The sequence below is a fragment of the Lolium perenne genome, chromosome 4 (assembly GCF_019359855.2).
Source record: "Lolium perenne isolate Kyuss_39 chromosome 4, Kyuss_2.0, whole genome shotgun sequence".
NCBI classification, from domain to species: Eukaryota; Viridiplantae; Streptophyta; class Magnoliopsida; order Poales; family Poaceae; genus Lolium; species Lolium perenne.
Window position 1 is genome coordinate 289,033,864 of NC_067247.2, and position 14,007 is coordinate 289,047,870.

General features: G+C 44.8%; 1 protein-coding gene across 1 annotated transcript; it reads right to left on the reverse strand.

Moving 5' to 3' along the window:
• Positions 1-10,440: 10,440 nt before the first annotated feature.
• LOC127295717 (pathogenesis-related protein 1) lies at positions 10,441-11,296 on the reverse strand. The gene is made up of 2 exons (XM_051325704.2): positions 11,015-11,296; positions 10,441-10,935 (listed from the first exon to the last, which is right to left on the reverse strand). The coding sequence occupies exons 1-2, from the start codon at positions 11,199-11,201 to the stop codon at positions 10,640-10,642; spliced, it is 483 nt and encodes a 160-aa protein (XP_051181664.1). The 5' UTR covers positions 11,202-11,296; the 3' UTR covers positions 10,441-10,639.
• Between the last annotated feature and the right edge of the window lie 2,711 nt (positions 11,297-14,007).

The window sequence follows — 14,007 nt, forward strand, 5'->3', positions numbered from 1 at the left end:
ATGGATCCAAAGCTTTGGGTCAACATGAGAAGAATGCTGCAAAAGTAATTATTTTCATTCATTTTCGCTCTATATCGATCGGCCTCTTTCGTTCATTTTCTAATATCAAGTAACTAATAACTCTCTTGTTCATTTAATTTTCTTTGCCTCGTAGGGTTTGGAGACGGTTCACAGATAAAACGGTCGGTGAATTCAAAAAGAGCTAGAATTTAGAAGGTCACTGACTGGGATATTTAGCCACCGGGGACCAATCTATGTGGATACTATGTTTGTGAGTTTATCCGGAGATACACCTCTGAGCGGACGCCGTCGGATAACAACGTCAAGAGGAATAACTTTCGAAAGACGCTTAGTCTAGAAGCTCGCTTCCGACCAATTCAAGTGGAACCAGCAGGATTTTTCATGAGGGAAGTCCTACATCTTAAAGGAGAACACTATTACGAGGACGTAGAACTTATGATACCGTAAATTATGTACGGAAACTTGTTCAAAATTGTATATGGTCATCCGATATTGTATATTCCTCTTGAATTCTTGTTGGTTCTAATTTCAAATTTCTTTGAAATTTTACATTCATATGCATGTATATAGTACCGTAGAATATGTGTACTGAAACTTCTTCAAAATTAAAAATAAAACACAAAATAAATATAAAAGAAATAAAACAATACAAATTAAAAAGAAACCAGATTTAGGGGGGGTCTTTAGTCGCGGTTGGCCAGGAGAACTGCCTCTAAAGGTCCTCCGCCCTGACGGACTGCTGGCGGCCACGTGGACGGGCCTTTAGTCGCGGTTCGTATGCAACCGCGACTAAAGGGGGGGCTTTAGTCGCGTTTAATTAGTCCCGGTTGCGCAACCGGGATTAATGGCAGTTGCGAACCGGGACTAAAGCCCCTTTTTCTACCAGTGTATTACTTTATTGCCTCTTTACAAACACTTTTATTTTCCTTGCCTAGAATTAAGAATAGCTCTAATGTATAATTTAGTGAAGGTCGTGCAAAGTAATAAACCATTACTAATCAGCTCCACTATTGGTTCGATACTATTACTTTCGAGAACTAGCTACACGCGATCTGTGACGTTGCAGATATCAAGTTGTATTCTGGCGCCGTTTCTAGGGAGTTTAGCGCTCTTTTTGTTTCTTTGAGCTATTTTATTTCACTACTTGTATTGAGTTGTTTGCAAGTTCTAGGCAAACAACATGGATTTTCTCAATTATGTACCACCAAGAGATCACATTTCTAAGTTGTGTGCACTTCGAGCACCTGGCGGACCAGATCATGATGCTTTTGGAAAGATATCTTCAGAAGTAAACTTCAAAGGTTATGAAATTAACCTTTACTTGCTTTATTTGTTGCACACTAATATTTTCACTGAAAATGCACTACTGAAAAACCATATATAAAATGTTGCTTATTTTGATCAAGTCTGCTCTACCTTTAGAATGAATGCCTTTATTAATGAATATGTCAGATTGAGGTTCTTTGGTAAAATATTATTAAAAGATACACTCATTAGGTATAAAATTTTGTCCATAGACGTAGCTAAAAATTGGGATAAGTTATTCGTTGCCTTCATAATTTCCTTTTATCCTGAGAATAGAACTTATGGGGCAAGATGCGTGATTATTAATTTTAAGCACTTGCTAAATGTGGACTTGATAAAATGTTACCGTAGATTCTATTGTCCTCACCGTTGATAAAACGTTGTCCTCACCATGAACTGCCACCATTATTTTTTACTAGTGGCCATAGCCACCATAACAACGATTCTAGTTTATTAAACTTTAATTTTAAGGATTCTTCTAACACACCGAGCGCAGGTCCGAAATCTCTACCCCTCCAGCCATCGGAGCAGCTGATAGAGGAGACACGGACCCCTTGATTCTCGATCGTGGACGGTTTAAACTGGTCATAGTGGGTAGTATCATATAGTAGTATCATGTATATGATACTTTTCTATGATACTAGATCCATAATGCATAGTATCATAGACTAGTATCATAGTTTAGCTATATTAATTGATTTGTAGAATCCCAATACAAATTTGTGTACAAGATTTATTTGATACTAACTTTTCTCGTGATATGCGTTATGATACAGTATCTACCTATGATACTCTAATCACCTCCCTCATCCATAATTACCTGCCACATCAGCATTTTTGGTGGGGCTAAGATGCATGATACTAGCTATGATACTAGCACCATGGCTAGCCTTATCCTCTCAACTAGGAGCGCACACATCTCCACCTACCAGCGTAGAACTCCGTAGAAACTGCCAAGGTAGAAGTCATACATGACTATATATATATATATATGAGTAGAAGTAGTCCACTACGAGAATAAATCTCCGATGACTTTTCTTCCTTGCTTAACTCATGCTGACTGCTTGTAGAGTAGCTCTTCATTAACTTGGACTATTTTGCTCAGAAAAAAAGCTTTCAAAAAACTTGAACTATTTTCAAGGGATTGCCGACGACAAAAAAATAGGAAGAATCGGCCACGGTCTTCTTTCATGGCAATTCTATTTTCCTTCACAACAACGTTTGTCAGCGAGTTGAGTCCCTGCTCATACTGAAGTTCGGGCAATCATACACTCAAGGTATAAGACATGTCGATTATTCGTTGTAGGTCAATATGGATGTAATTATTCATATTCTGAACATAAATTTTAAATGACACAACGTTTCCTAGGTGCAAAATAAGTATTATATATACACCCTAGGTGTTGAATAGCATTTCTAATATTTGTACATAACGTATACCAATTAGAACACGGGGTATATCTGTGTATTGCCAACCTCTACCCCATAAATTTCCGGAGAAACAAAAGCCTTGGAAGTACGCTTCCATTCATAGAATAAGAACTCAAGAAGCTAGAGATAATAAAACTATATTGAAAAATGGGTAACTTCTTTCTATCAGTTGATTATTTATGTGTAGTGAGTTCTGTATGCTTTTCGAAAAGTCAAAGCATGAATTTATATACACTAAACTTAATATTATCTGAACAAAATTGGTTCTAATTAATACAGCACCTTCTCATTTTCATTTTCCTTTTTTCAGATTTTATCTTCCGAAAGACTGATTTTTGGAGTTAGATCCTTACTAACCAGAGCCAAAACTATTTTGGCTACTCTGCTGACTCACTTGCGAAAATGTGAGGTCAAAAGTAAAACAAAATGACACAAGAACAAATCATTATAATCCGCTTCTTCCCGTTAAATTTTTACCTCCCACTTTGATAATTTTAACACCAATTATCTTGTTTAGCAGCAACTCATTTTGATTACTCCATTTAGTCAACTTTTTGTCTAGATTTTACCCCTTTTTAACTTTTTCGGATCTGCCCGACGACTCCTAGCCATCGGTTCTATCTGCCATGCCACATCAAAGGCGCTTTCTTCACCCCGCGTATGTTAGCGACCTCTCCTATTGGACCTACTGTGTTGGGCTTGGGTTGCCACCACTGGGCTAGGGCTACGGGAAGAGATGGTGGCAGAGACTACAAGTATCGACATGAACCGTTACGAACAGGTTGGCTTGGAATGGAATGGCTTCGGCGTCCTTTGCTTTCTGTCTCCTCCTTCCTCATGTATTCCTCTTCCTTCCTCTAATGGCTAGAACCTGCTAAAATACATGGCTGTAATCTCCAATCGATGAGTGATAGACATCTAAACTAGTGTGGTATTCAGAGCCAATTGATTTCTCCCACGCAAAATCCCCAAAATTCCACCTAATTTTTTCCCCCACAAATTCCAACTTCGATCTAGCCAGTTCAATCATGTTGAGAGGATCAGCTTGGGCTGCCCGCCGAGATCGCGCGTTGGCCTCGATTGAGGAATCCTAGCAACGCCTTGTTGACTGGGAGGAAAAGAGGACACGGCGTCACGCCGAGTTTGCCGCCCGCATTCCGGTCATGGCGGCGGAGGTGGAGGCGGCAGTTACAGTTGCGGTAACGGCGGAGGTAACAGTAGTCGTAACATCAGCGCTAGACTCTGCATTCGAGAGGCGCCAGGAGGCCATCCGGGAAGCGCTCGCCAACGCCATGGCTCGTCCACGGGCTTCATCGGCGATGACTCCGGCCTCCTCGCCATCCGATCTCCACGCTCCTATTCAGGATGCGAGGGTCACCTCCCAGAGGACCATGAACATCAGGATGGCGGCGGATGACTCCATCTCCACTGCAATTGGAGCAGCGTCCATCGCCAACAATTTCAAGTTTACTCTCGCTGCACCCATCACATGTTTGACGATATTCCCAGGAGGTGGCCCGAGCTCGCCATCGGCTGCAGAGGTTCCAGACTTAGTTGCTTTACCGCCTCCCATCCCTAGTGATAATTGGCACCACTGCAACCTTGGCCTTCCTGGAAAAAAGTATTTCTTGGTTCCTGCAGTATACCTCAGTAACTGGAATGTGGAGTTAGTTCAGCTTCAACCTTGGCCCTCCTGGGAGTTATCTTTGTCCATGCTGACTTGGTTGGAGTGTTTTTGTGATACTCATGTTTGTTCTAGCTGGACATACCGAATGGTGCTCAAGCATGATGGATATTGGTGGTTGATACTTTGGAGGACAACTGAAGATAGCATAATCTTATTACAATTACATGATGCTCTGCATACTTTAATTTTGCTCATTCAAAGTAAGTTTGAGCTGCAAACTGGAGCAACCCACACTTGTCACGTTTGTTGCGATGCTGTACAAAATTGATCATGCTGCTAATCTGCATCATCCATTCTCAATTGGTAACCTGATGCTTCTGGCCATAGCTCAAGAAAACTCAAAGATGGTAACATATCTTCATTCTAGAGGACTTCCAGCTACCGTTGAATCTGATCGTGTACCACCTGGGAATTAGGTGGTTACTATTGCATCTACATATCCTTATTTTTCTTTCAGAAGCCTTGGGATGGTTGCAAGTAATTCTCCAGGATTTGATGATGGACAAGGAAGTAACATGCTCCATGTGTGTGTTGCATGGACACTTGTCTTGGAGTGCTCTCCTCGTGACCACAAGTCTGGCAAAACAATCAATCAAACTACAGTGAGATGTGAAGGTTATCGGAAAAAGAGAAATGCATTTTCACAACAAATCTCTGCAAGAACAATGCAAGCATTCCTCCTGCCTAATTGGTCTTAGTCTTTCCATACCGTGTTTCAGCTGTTCGGCATGAACCATGCTCTTATTGTTAAAGTTAATGAGTCTTGCAATACTGGCCATGGATGCCTTGGTGGTTCAGCATACTTTTTCTCTGAGGTACTGCTTCGTGAAGAGTTGGAGTTATTATGGGATACTGGTGGACGATTTTTTTTTGGAGTTTTCACACGAGTTGAAGCACAAGGAAGGAGGAAGGCTACAACTCCATCCTTCTACTGCATCCTTTGTATGGACAATTCTTACTACTTCAGCAAAGCCTGTGCCAGCCATGACTACTACCTCGACATCTTCTGTGACCAAGTACACATCAGCCACGACTACAACACCTTCGTGTCTTCCTTGAGCAAGTCCGCGTCATCTGCTACCTCAGTCTTGGCAAGGTCTGCTCCAACTACAACGGCCGCCGTGAACTTGGCGAAATCATGATGCATCAAGTACCGTGGGATCCAGGCGGTTCGACATGGCATCGGCTTGAGGTCAAGCCGGAATTTAAGGAGGGGGGAATGTTAGCGACCTCTCCTATTGCACCTACTATGTTGGGCTTGGGCTGCCACTACTGGGCTTGGGCTACGGGAAGAGATGGTGGCAGAGACTACAAGTATCGACAGGAAGCGATACGAACAGGCTGGTTTGGAAATTGGAACGGAATGGTTTCGGCGTCCTTTGCTTTGTGTCTTCTCCTTCCTCATGTATTCCTCTTCCTTCCTCTAATGGCTAGAACCTGCTAAAATCCATGGTTGTAACCTCCAATTGATGAGTGATAGACATCTAAACTAGTGTGGTGTTAACAACGTATTTCTATCACTAGAATTGGCTGGATGGGTGCGCCACGCCGGTTTGTTTCCTTCGATCCAGGATCGAACTGGAATCAGCAAAACATTAGCTCAGATAGCAGGGGCTCAGCCACCTTCTGACTTAGGCAAGGAAAGAATATGCCGGGAGAAAATCCGTCTCTGATATGGCACACTATGACACTACATGGACCTCGCGTGGCATATATATGGCAACCACGACACACCTGCCATATCTAAATGGGGTAATTGGGGGTCTAAAAAAAATGGGGTAATTGGTGTCGAAGTTACACAAGTTTGCCAAAAAAAAACTGAAATTCACTATTTTCAATAAGCAAACGAGAAACTTAATTTCTGTTTCGTGAACTTCCAATCTTTCTATACCTAATAATAAAGGGAGAAGTGTTTCCCTGGCTTCGTCCGTATTTCCGTCGACCGTCCTTTTCTTTTCGTCCGTCATTGCCCAGCTCAATCCCGTATGAGGAAGAAAAAATTAACAGGCCGGCAAGAAAACCGGGGAGGATAGGGAAAAAGAAACAGCCTAACACACGTTCTTCTCCTGTCCCCGTACACATAATGAAACAAGCAGCAGCTCACGATCTCGACTCCACGAGAAAAAATAGAGAGGGAAGGTGATTTGAGCGGATGCGTAGGGTTTCGGCGCCAGCGATGTCGCCGGCCGCCCACGCCTCCCGATTTGGTGGCCGTGCTCGCCTAGGGCGATGATGTCGTCACTGTAATGGAATCATGGAATCCAGATCGTGCCCGTGAGGCTCCCGAGCGAGTTGGGGAGACATCATATGGGAGCACCGGTAACAATAGCTGCCGCCGCTAGATCTGTCGCGGATTTTGGTGCGGGGTCTTGCGATGCGAGGACGACGACGAGCACCAAGAGATGAGATCTGGAAGTGGAACTTCATCCCGTCCCGATCGTCCATGTGCTTTTCTGCATCGTAAAGACGTAGTCGGTGATGCAGAAGCGGTTGAAGACAACGTTGAAGAGCCTGCTCCAACGCCCGTATATAGTTGGTCTTACTGAGATCCAGCACCTCATGCACATGATCCTTGATCCGGATGTGCTGGAGATATTGGGCTGTCATAGGCGGCGGCGCAGCTGACGATGAGCCGCGACATGCACCATCGAATTCGTGCCGCTCGAAGAGGCCACACCGGCACTGGAGCACCTCGGGGATCACCAGCGGGACGGCCTACCGGAGTTTGTGGTGCATACTGCAGACCTACACCACCATTACGGCCTACCGGAGTTCGCTAGGAAGAACGCCATCCCAAGTTTGATTACGTCTTGCCCTCCGACCTGCGAGTTCAGTCCGATTCTGGTACTCAACCGTCCGATGGCATTGTCCTTTTAGATCTACTCGCTGGATTGACCTTCAAGGTTGAACGCCTCCTGACGAGGAGCAACGAGCAAGGGCTTCTTCGACAACCCTCTGCTCACAAGCCTGGGTGACGTCGACCATGAAGGTCCACGCCGATGGATTATTCCAGCGCCTCCTAGCTTGAAGCCATGCCGGATCACTGGTGTGTTCACCTGGCTATGGTCAGATACATCTTCAATGCCTTTGTCGTCCAGAACAGCTGCTCTGTTTGGCCTGCCCAATGCTGTTTGTTGTGCTATGTGCAAGCCAACAACGGACACCTCTCTTCCGGTAGTGCTTCCGGCTGTTCTCGTCAGATATGGATGGACAAGGGCATGGTGATGCTCACAAATCTGAACGTACTAATGCATGTGAGTCTGAAATTACACATGAAGAATGGTACTAATGCAACTGTGCTGCCCGCGGCTCTATCTTTTCTACTAAGGTGCGTATGATTCCCATGTGTTGCTAGGTCCTTCTGGATTCGCATGGAACTCTCACCAATCTGCCCATGATCTCCTACATTATAGGTATGCTCATACTTCCTCGGCCACGAGCGCGCACAATTGCTTGGGTCTACTTTGGGGTAGATTGACATGTGTAAACTGGTGGAACCAAAATTATTAAATTGTCACATCCTTGACGCCTCAATATTAGATATAGATATTATGGATTTTTGGCTGTCTAGCTAAATCGTACTCAAAATTTGGAGTAGTGCTTAGGTATGCACGGAGAAGGATAGTCATCCTTGGCTCTAGGAAGATGTTCATCACATTGATGGCTAAATAATTCATCATGAACAATTATTATTATGTGGAAGCTTTTAATGGCTTATAAGTCGATAAATAAACATCACAATGCTTGTTGTTTTAATTCTTCAATCTGTCGGACCCATGTTTTGCATGCATTTTACCTGATAAATAAAATTCTCCATGTAGCAAGGCATAGACATACTTTATTACTTTCTTTGCTGGAATATGATTTCCGACAGTGTGAAATTTCAGTAGTTAATGCATGTTAATTTGGAATTTGGAATTTTTAGATACATTGGAATATAGTTTGGAATTCACCGGAGAAAGCTTTGGCGTTGCAGGTGTTAAAGGGGATGATTAAACCATTTAGATGGTTTTGCGACACAACTCAACGCTAGCAACAAGAGCTTACCTTTTTTGTCTCTACTCGATCTATAGCGCAATTTTTCTTTTATCTTCTGTTGCAAGGCACAAACATGTTTTGTTAGAAATTTAAATATATGACAAGATGTTGGAGATGGATGGAAGGCTCCGCTGCAACGCGCGGGCATTTTCCTAGTACTATTAAATTGGAATAGAACCTGATGGTTTGTGATGGTACGTCTAAACAAAAGTGATTGGCCACGTATCCACGGACTTAGTTTGAATCCAACTCGAGTACATGCACGAGTCCTGCTTTCTCCTGGCATCAAATCCAGTACGTATCCAAGACGTGCTTGGTCCTGGCGTCTATATGCGTCTGAGGCATGTTTGCTCCTGGCTAATCGACTTTGAGTCCAAATAGAGCACGTCCGTGTCAATTTTGGATCCGCTATTCAACTATATATATATGGTGATAGCATAGCAAAATGTCAACGTAATAGAGGCCGACGAAATATTTTGAATGATCGGACCGGACTGCACAAACCTTTAATTGATTGGCCCCTTTTTTTCTCGATTGGTCTCTATAAAATTGATCGAAAGCAAAAAAAAAAAAAAAGACAGTGCAAACAGGGACAAATTCAGAGGGACCGGCGCTGTCATCGAAGCGCGACCACCTGACGCACTCCTTGCGCCGCGCACGCCGCCGATCGTACTCCTCGTCCTGCCGCCTGCGGTTTTCGAGGGTCTCGGCCAGAGAGGAGTCCCAGTGGACTCTCTTCACCGCCGCCATGTCGGTGTGGTAGCGGGCCCTATCCCTAGCCGCTGCCGCCACAGCTTCGTCCCTGGTGGCGATGGCGTCCGCCAACTCGCGGTTCTCATGGTCGAAATACGCGGGCTTCGGTCCCCTCCGCGCGACCGAATCCAGGTCGGAGAACAGGTACACCCGACTTGGCGAGCGCATGGCTGCAAGCTTCCTCCTCCACTGCCCGATCCTGACGGCGATCGGCGTCCCCAAGTAGGCTCTCGAACGATGCAAGCAGAGCCCGCTGCTCGCCGCCGAACTAGATGTGGTCGTCCTCGTCGTCGGCGGTGATGTCGTGGATGAAGGTGTCCTTGAGTGGGGCCGCCGACAACGGAGGAGCTGCCGCAAGGGCGGCACTAGCCGCCCCCATCTCCGCCCGCACATCCGCGAGCTCCGCCCTGGCTTCGGCGAGCTTGGCCTGGAGTTCCGCCCTGGCGCCGGCGATTTCCGCCATGGCTGCCACGCGCCCTGCCGCCGTCGCCTCCCAGTCCAGTTGCTCGTCCTGAAGGGCGTCAATGGGGAGCTGCTCCTCGTCGAACACCTCCGTCGCGCGGAGCTCGACGAGGTCCGGACCATCCGGGTGGACTTCGGGGCACGTCTGAACAACGCGATCCTAGCTAAGGTTGTGCTCTGGCATAGATGGATGCTAGGGTTTAGGTTGAGGTGTGCCCGTCACCCCTGCCGGCGTCCTCCATAAATAGCCACGGTGGTGCGGGGAACGGCGTTCGCGCACAGATCGTTTCCCCGCCTGCGAAACACCGGCCAAACGCGCCAATCTGTTGGGCACGCGCGAGAACCACCGTTGTTACGCGGGAATTAGTAATCGTCGGTGGCAGGCCTCGACGGGACGTTAACTGCCATTACCGACCTTGACGGTGTCAGTGCTAAAAAAATGCGTCCGCACCGCTGGGTTACCCCTGACACAAACGGTCATCTCGGGCCGTATGGCGTCCACAGGTCGACGCAAACGGATGTAGGCGGTCAATTTGGGCGTCCGAAATGCGTCGGACAGTTGGAGATGTCCTTAGTAACTATGTTGATATGTTATTTTATATTCTCAAATCATTATCTTTCGCTCTTCCGCAGCACCGCGCGGGCATACAGCTAATTTGAAATAATACTGTAATGTATTTCACATGCTCCCTTCTATTCTTATGCAGAACGATGAGGAAGATACGTAAACAGGCCACGGCAGCTTCAAACAACAAACCCACACTCCATTCGTGAAAACAAAAAATAAGAAACACTCTTTGACCGTTACATATACGCCTATATTTTAACATCTTGAGACCAAGCCCAGTTCAGTGCTCTTGCGTCACTACGTGGAGGTTGGAGCAACTTTATTCAATCTGGGAGAAGGCACACACAACTCAAAGGAAATCCCTCTTTGCTGACTTAGTTGTAGGCATCTGGGTTGGCGACGAGGTAGGCCTCGGCACCCTTGAAGATGTTAGTGAGCGAGTCCTTGGCATTGGTGATCTCGTCTTTGACTTCCGCGCCAGGCAGCAGTTTGTAAGTCGTTTCCACCTTCACCACACTCCCACCACTGGCGGTTGCCTCCACCTTGATGTGCGATGTTGCTGTCTCAATTGTGATGCCGATGCCACCACCCTCGAGAAGGGTCGACTTGCACTCACACTTCTCCATGTCGAGGAAGTCGAGCTTCTCCTTCATGACGCTGAAGGGCATGGCTGCACAATGAACTGCGTGTTATGCTTTGAACATGTGTGTCGGACAACATGCGAAAGGGATGTATGTGCTTATTAGTACCTGAGGTGAAGTTGAACTGCCTGACGCTGCCGACACCACCTTCTACCTCAACGGCGTGGGCACTCGCGATGATGTGTGGGGCGAGTTTGGGGGCCAAGGTGTGCCAGTCCATGACACCTGCTTTGAACAGGCGCGGTGCGGCCACCGGCGACTCGATCTCGAGGGCCCAGCTATCGGTGGAGGCCATTGATGTGATTATCAACTACGACTGGGTGCAGATGGTGTGAGCCCAGACTATTGCGTAGAGGAGAGCTGCTGCTTGAGGGATGCCTAGAGAGAGGAAATGAGCCCTTTAAATAGATGAAGTCATCGGTTGGTGAAGCTCGGATGGGCTCCAGCGCTGGTAGTTGAGTCAAATTAGATGGCACTGTCGATCGGTCACTCTGCCGCCTAACCTTTTATTTGACTGGGTCTGAAAGCACACGTGAGAAAGCTGTGTCTGCTTTGTCAAGGGAGTTCGTTGGCAAACTGATTGGGGAATTAAAATAGAAAATTAGACGTTTTAGATTATTGACAAAGCAAAGCAAATGATAGTTGGAGTTGGTGTAGCCAGAGAATCTCTAGGAGACCCGCATATCCACCCAATCAGCAAAATAACCGCATTTTGCGATTTTGACTAAAAGAAAAGATCCGATCAAACACCGTATATCCGCACGAACTACAAAAATGTACATGGTTCGGCAAAATCTGCCTCTCAAACAGAAGAAACATAGAATGAACGTAAAATGTATACTGACCAAGGTGTTGGCGGGAGGGAAATTTCAGTCCCAACCGTCGATGAACTATGCTAGAGTTTCCGGAATCCCCTCCAAATTCGGCAAAATTGGATGGAGCCACTCGCGGCCAGCCAGCGGCAAGCACACGACCGGAGCAGTGGTGGGCAGAGTAGGGGTAGGGCGGGCGGGCTGCGGGGCTATTGGGCAGGCGGGCGGCACGTGCAAGGATGGGCGGGCGGGCAGGCAGAGCAGGGCGGGAGCTGGGAGGAAATGGGATGGAGAATGAAGAAAAAAAATAAAAAAGGCAAAGATGTGGATTTTTACTAAAAGATTCAGGAATATGTTGTTTTAGTGTCTTTTTTGCGGAGTCTAATCTACCGACGCTTTTAGAGCCCTCATATCACGTTGATGGTGCACGTCAAACATGATTTGCGGTTCGAAGATATGGGTCTCTCAGAACGAAGAAACGCATAGGTACATCAGGGTTTGAAGTTGGTGTAGGTGTCACACTTTCATGATTAGTCACCCTCCATTCTAGTTTGATGGACTTTAATTGGAACCATTGTTTTATTATTATTTATCTCTCTCGCGTCAATTAAAATGAAATAGATGAAGTCGTGTAAGGATACATCAGGACTCGGCATGTTTTTCAGTCCAATGCTTGTATGATACAAATATTTGTCAAAGAAAAAACAAGCGAAAAGCTAACTTATTGGAAAACCCCTACCAAAATGAACTCACGAAGTGGAAATTTGGAGGTCACCTTCACATCTCCATGCTCTAGACAATAAAAATGCATGGGTTGTGTATCCAAATTGTTGCTCGGATGAGAAAGTAGAAATTTTGATATGTATTCCACTTCTAATCCCAGACTTATCTGTAGTCACAGTACCATTGCATATTAGGCTTATTTTAGATAAAACCTTAATTGCCTAATTTTTAGTGCAATGATAATTAATTTGGTTCTTTTTTTTGAGGTAATTGATTTGGTTCTCAATCAAGTGGTGTCATCAAATCTTAGTTGCAACTCATGTTGCAACTCACAATTAGCATGAGTCACAAAACAAATCCAACGGTCTGAAACATTTTTCGTGGTTGCAACCTTAATTGCAACTAAAAAAATGTCACTTGCAATCCAATTTGCATGAATCATGATGTGAATTGATGGTGTAGGACTGGCTACAAGCTAAGTTAATTATTATCTAGCTAAGAATTAGCAAATCCGTTAAATTAATAAACCAAAACGGCCAAACGGGCACATGGAGTTGAGGAAAATCTCCTACAAAGCATGTCAAAAATCTAGTTCAAACTAAAAAAAAGTTGTCAAAAAACTAGGACTATTTTCAAGCGATTGCTGATGGCAAAATAATAAGAATCGCGCTCGGTCTTCTTTAAAGGCCATTCTTTTTTCCTTGACACCCTTTGTCAGCAAGTTGATTTCCTGCTCATACTAAAGTTCTGGTAATCATACATTGAAGGTATAAGAACATGTCGATTATTCCTTGTAGGTCAATATGAATGTAATTATTTATATTCTAAACATAAATTTTAATTGACACAACGTATCCTAGGTGCAAAATAAGTATTATACACTCTAGGTGTTGAATAGCATTTCTAATATTTTTAGATAACGTGTGCACCAATTGGAACACGGGGTATATCTATGTATTGCCAACCTCTAGCCCATAATTTTCCGGAGAAATCAAAGCCTTGGATGTACGCTTCCATTCATAAAACTAGATAAGACCCCGCGCGTTGCTGCGGGATCTTTTTGCACACATTGTGCACTCATAGAAAAAGAATGGAAGAACGAAACAGATGTCATTGCACAAACAACATTTCGCCGTATCTTCTTGTGATGCATCCTAAGTTCGTATAAACTTTAATATGTGTCAATTACATCGGTGTGTTCAATTAGTAAGTCTCAACAATGTCCCGCCATGCTAATGAACTAAAATTTACTTTCTTATGCATCAAACAATCTGTTTAAATTTTAGATAGAGGGTGTCTTGTATTTCTGACATCTTTAAAAGAAAATAACAAAACATATTTAGGCTCACAGAAGCTTACATGAAAGCAGACAAATAAAACTTCCCTAAAAAAAGTTAGCAAATCAAACTTCTAAAAATTGTGTCCACTTCAGCCTGCAAGTTAGGGCGTTAGATTGTTGTAAATATGAGATCTTGGAAAAACAAAGCAAATTAAATGGAGGCAGAGGATTTCCATTGGTGAGAGTATCAATTTGAGAAAGTTAACCTGAACATCACTGTGGTCTGA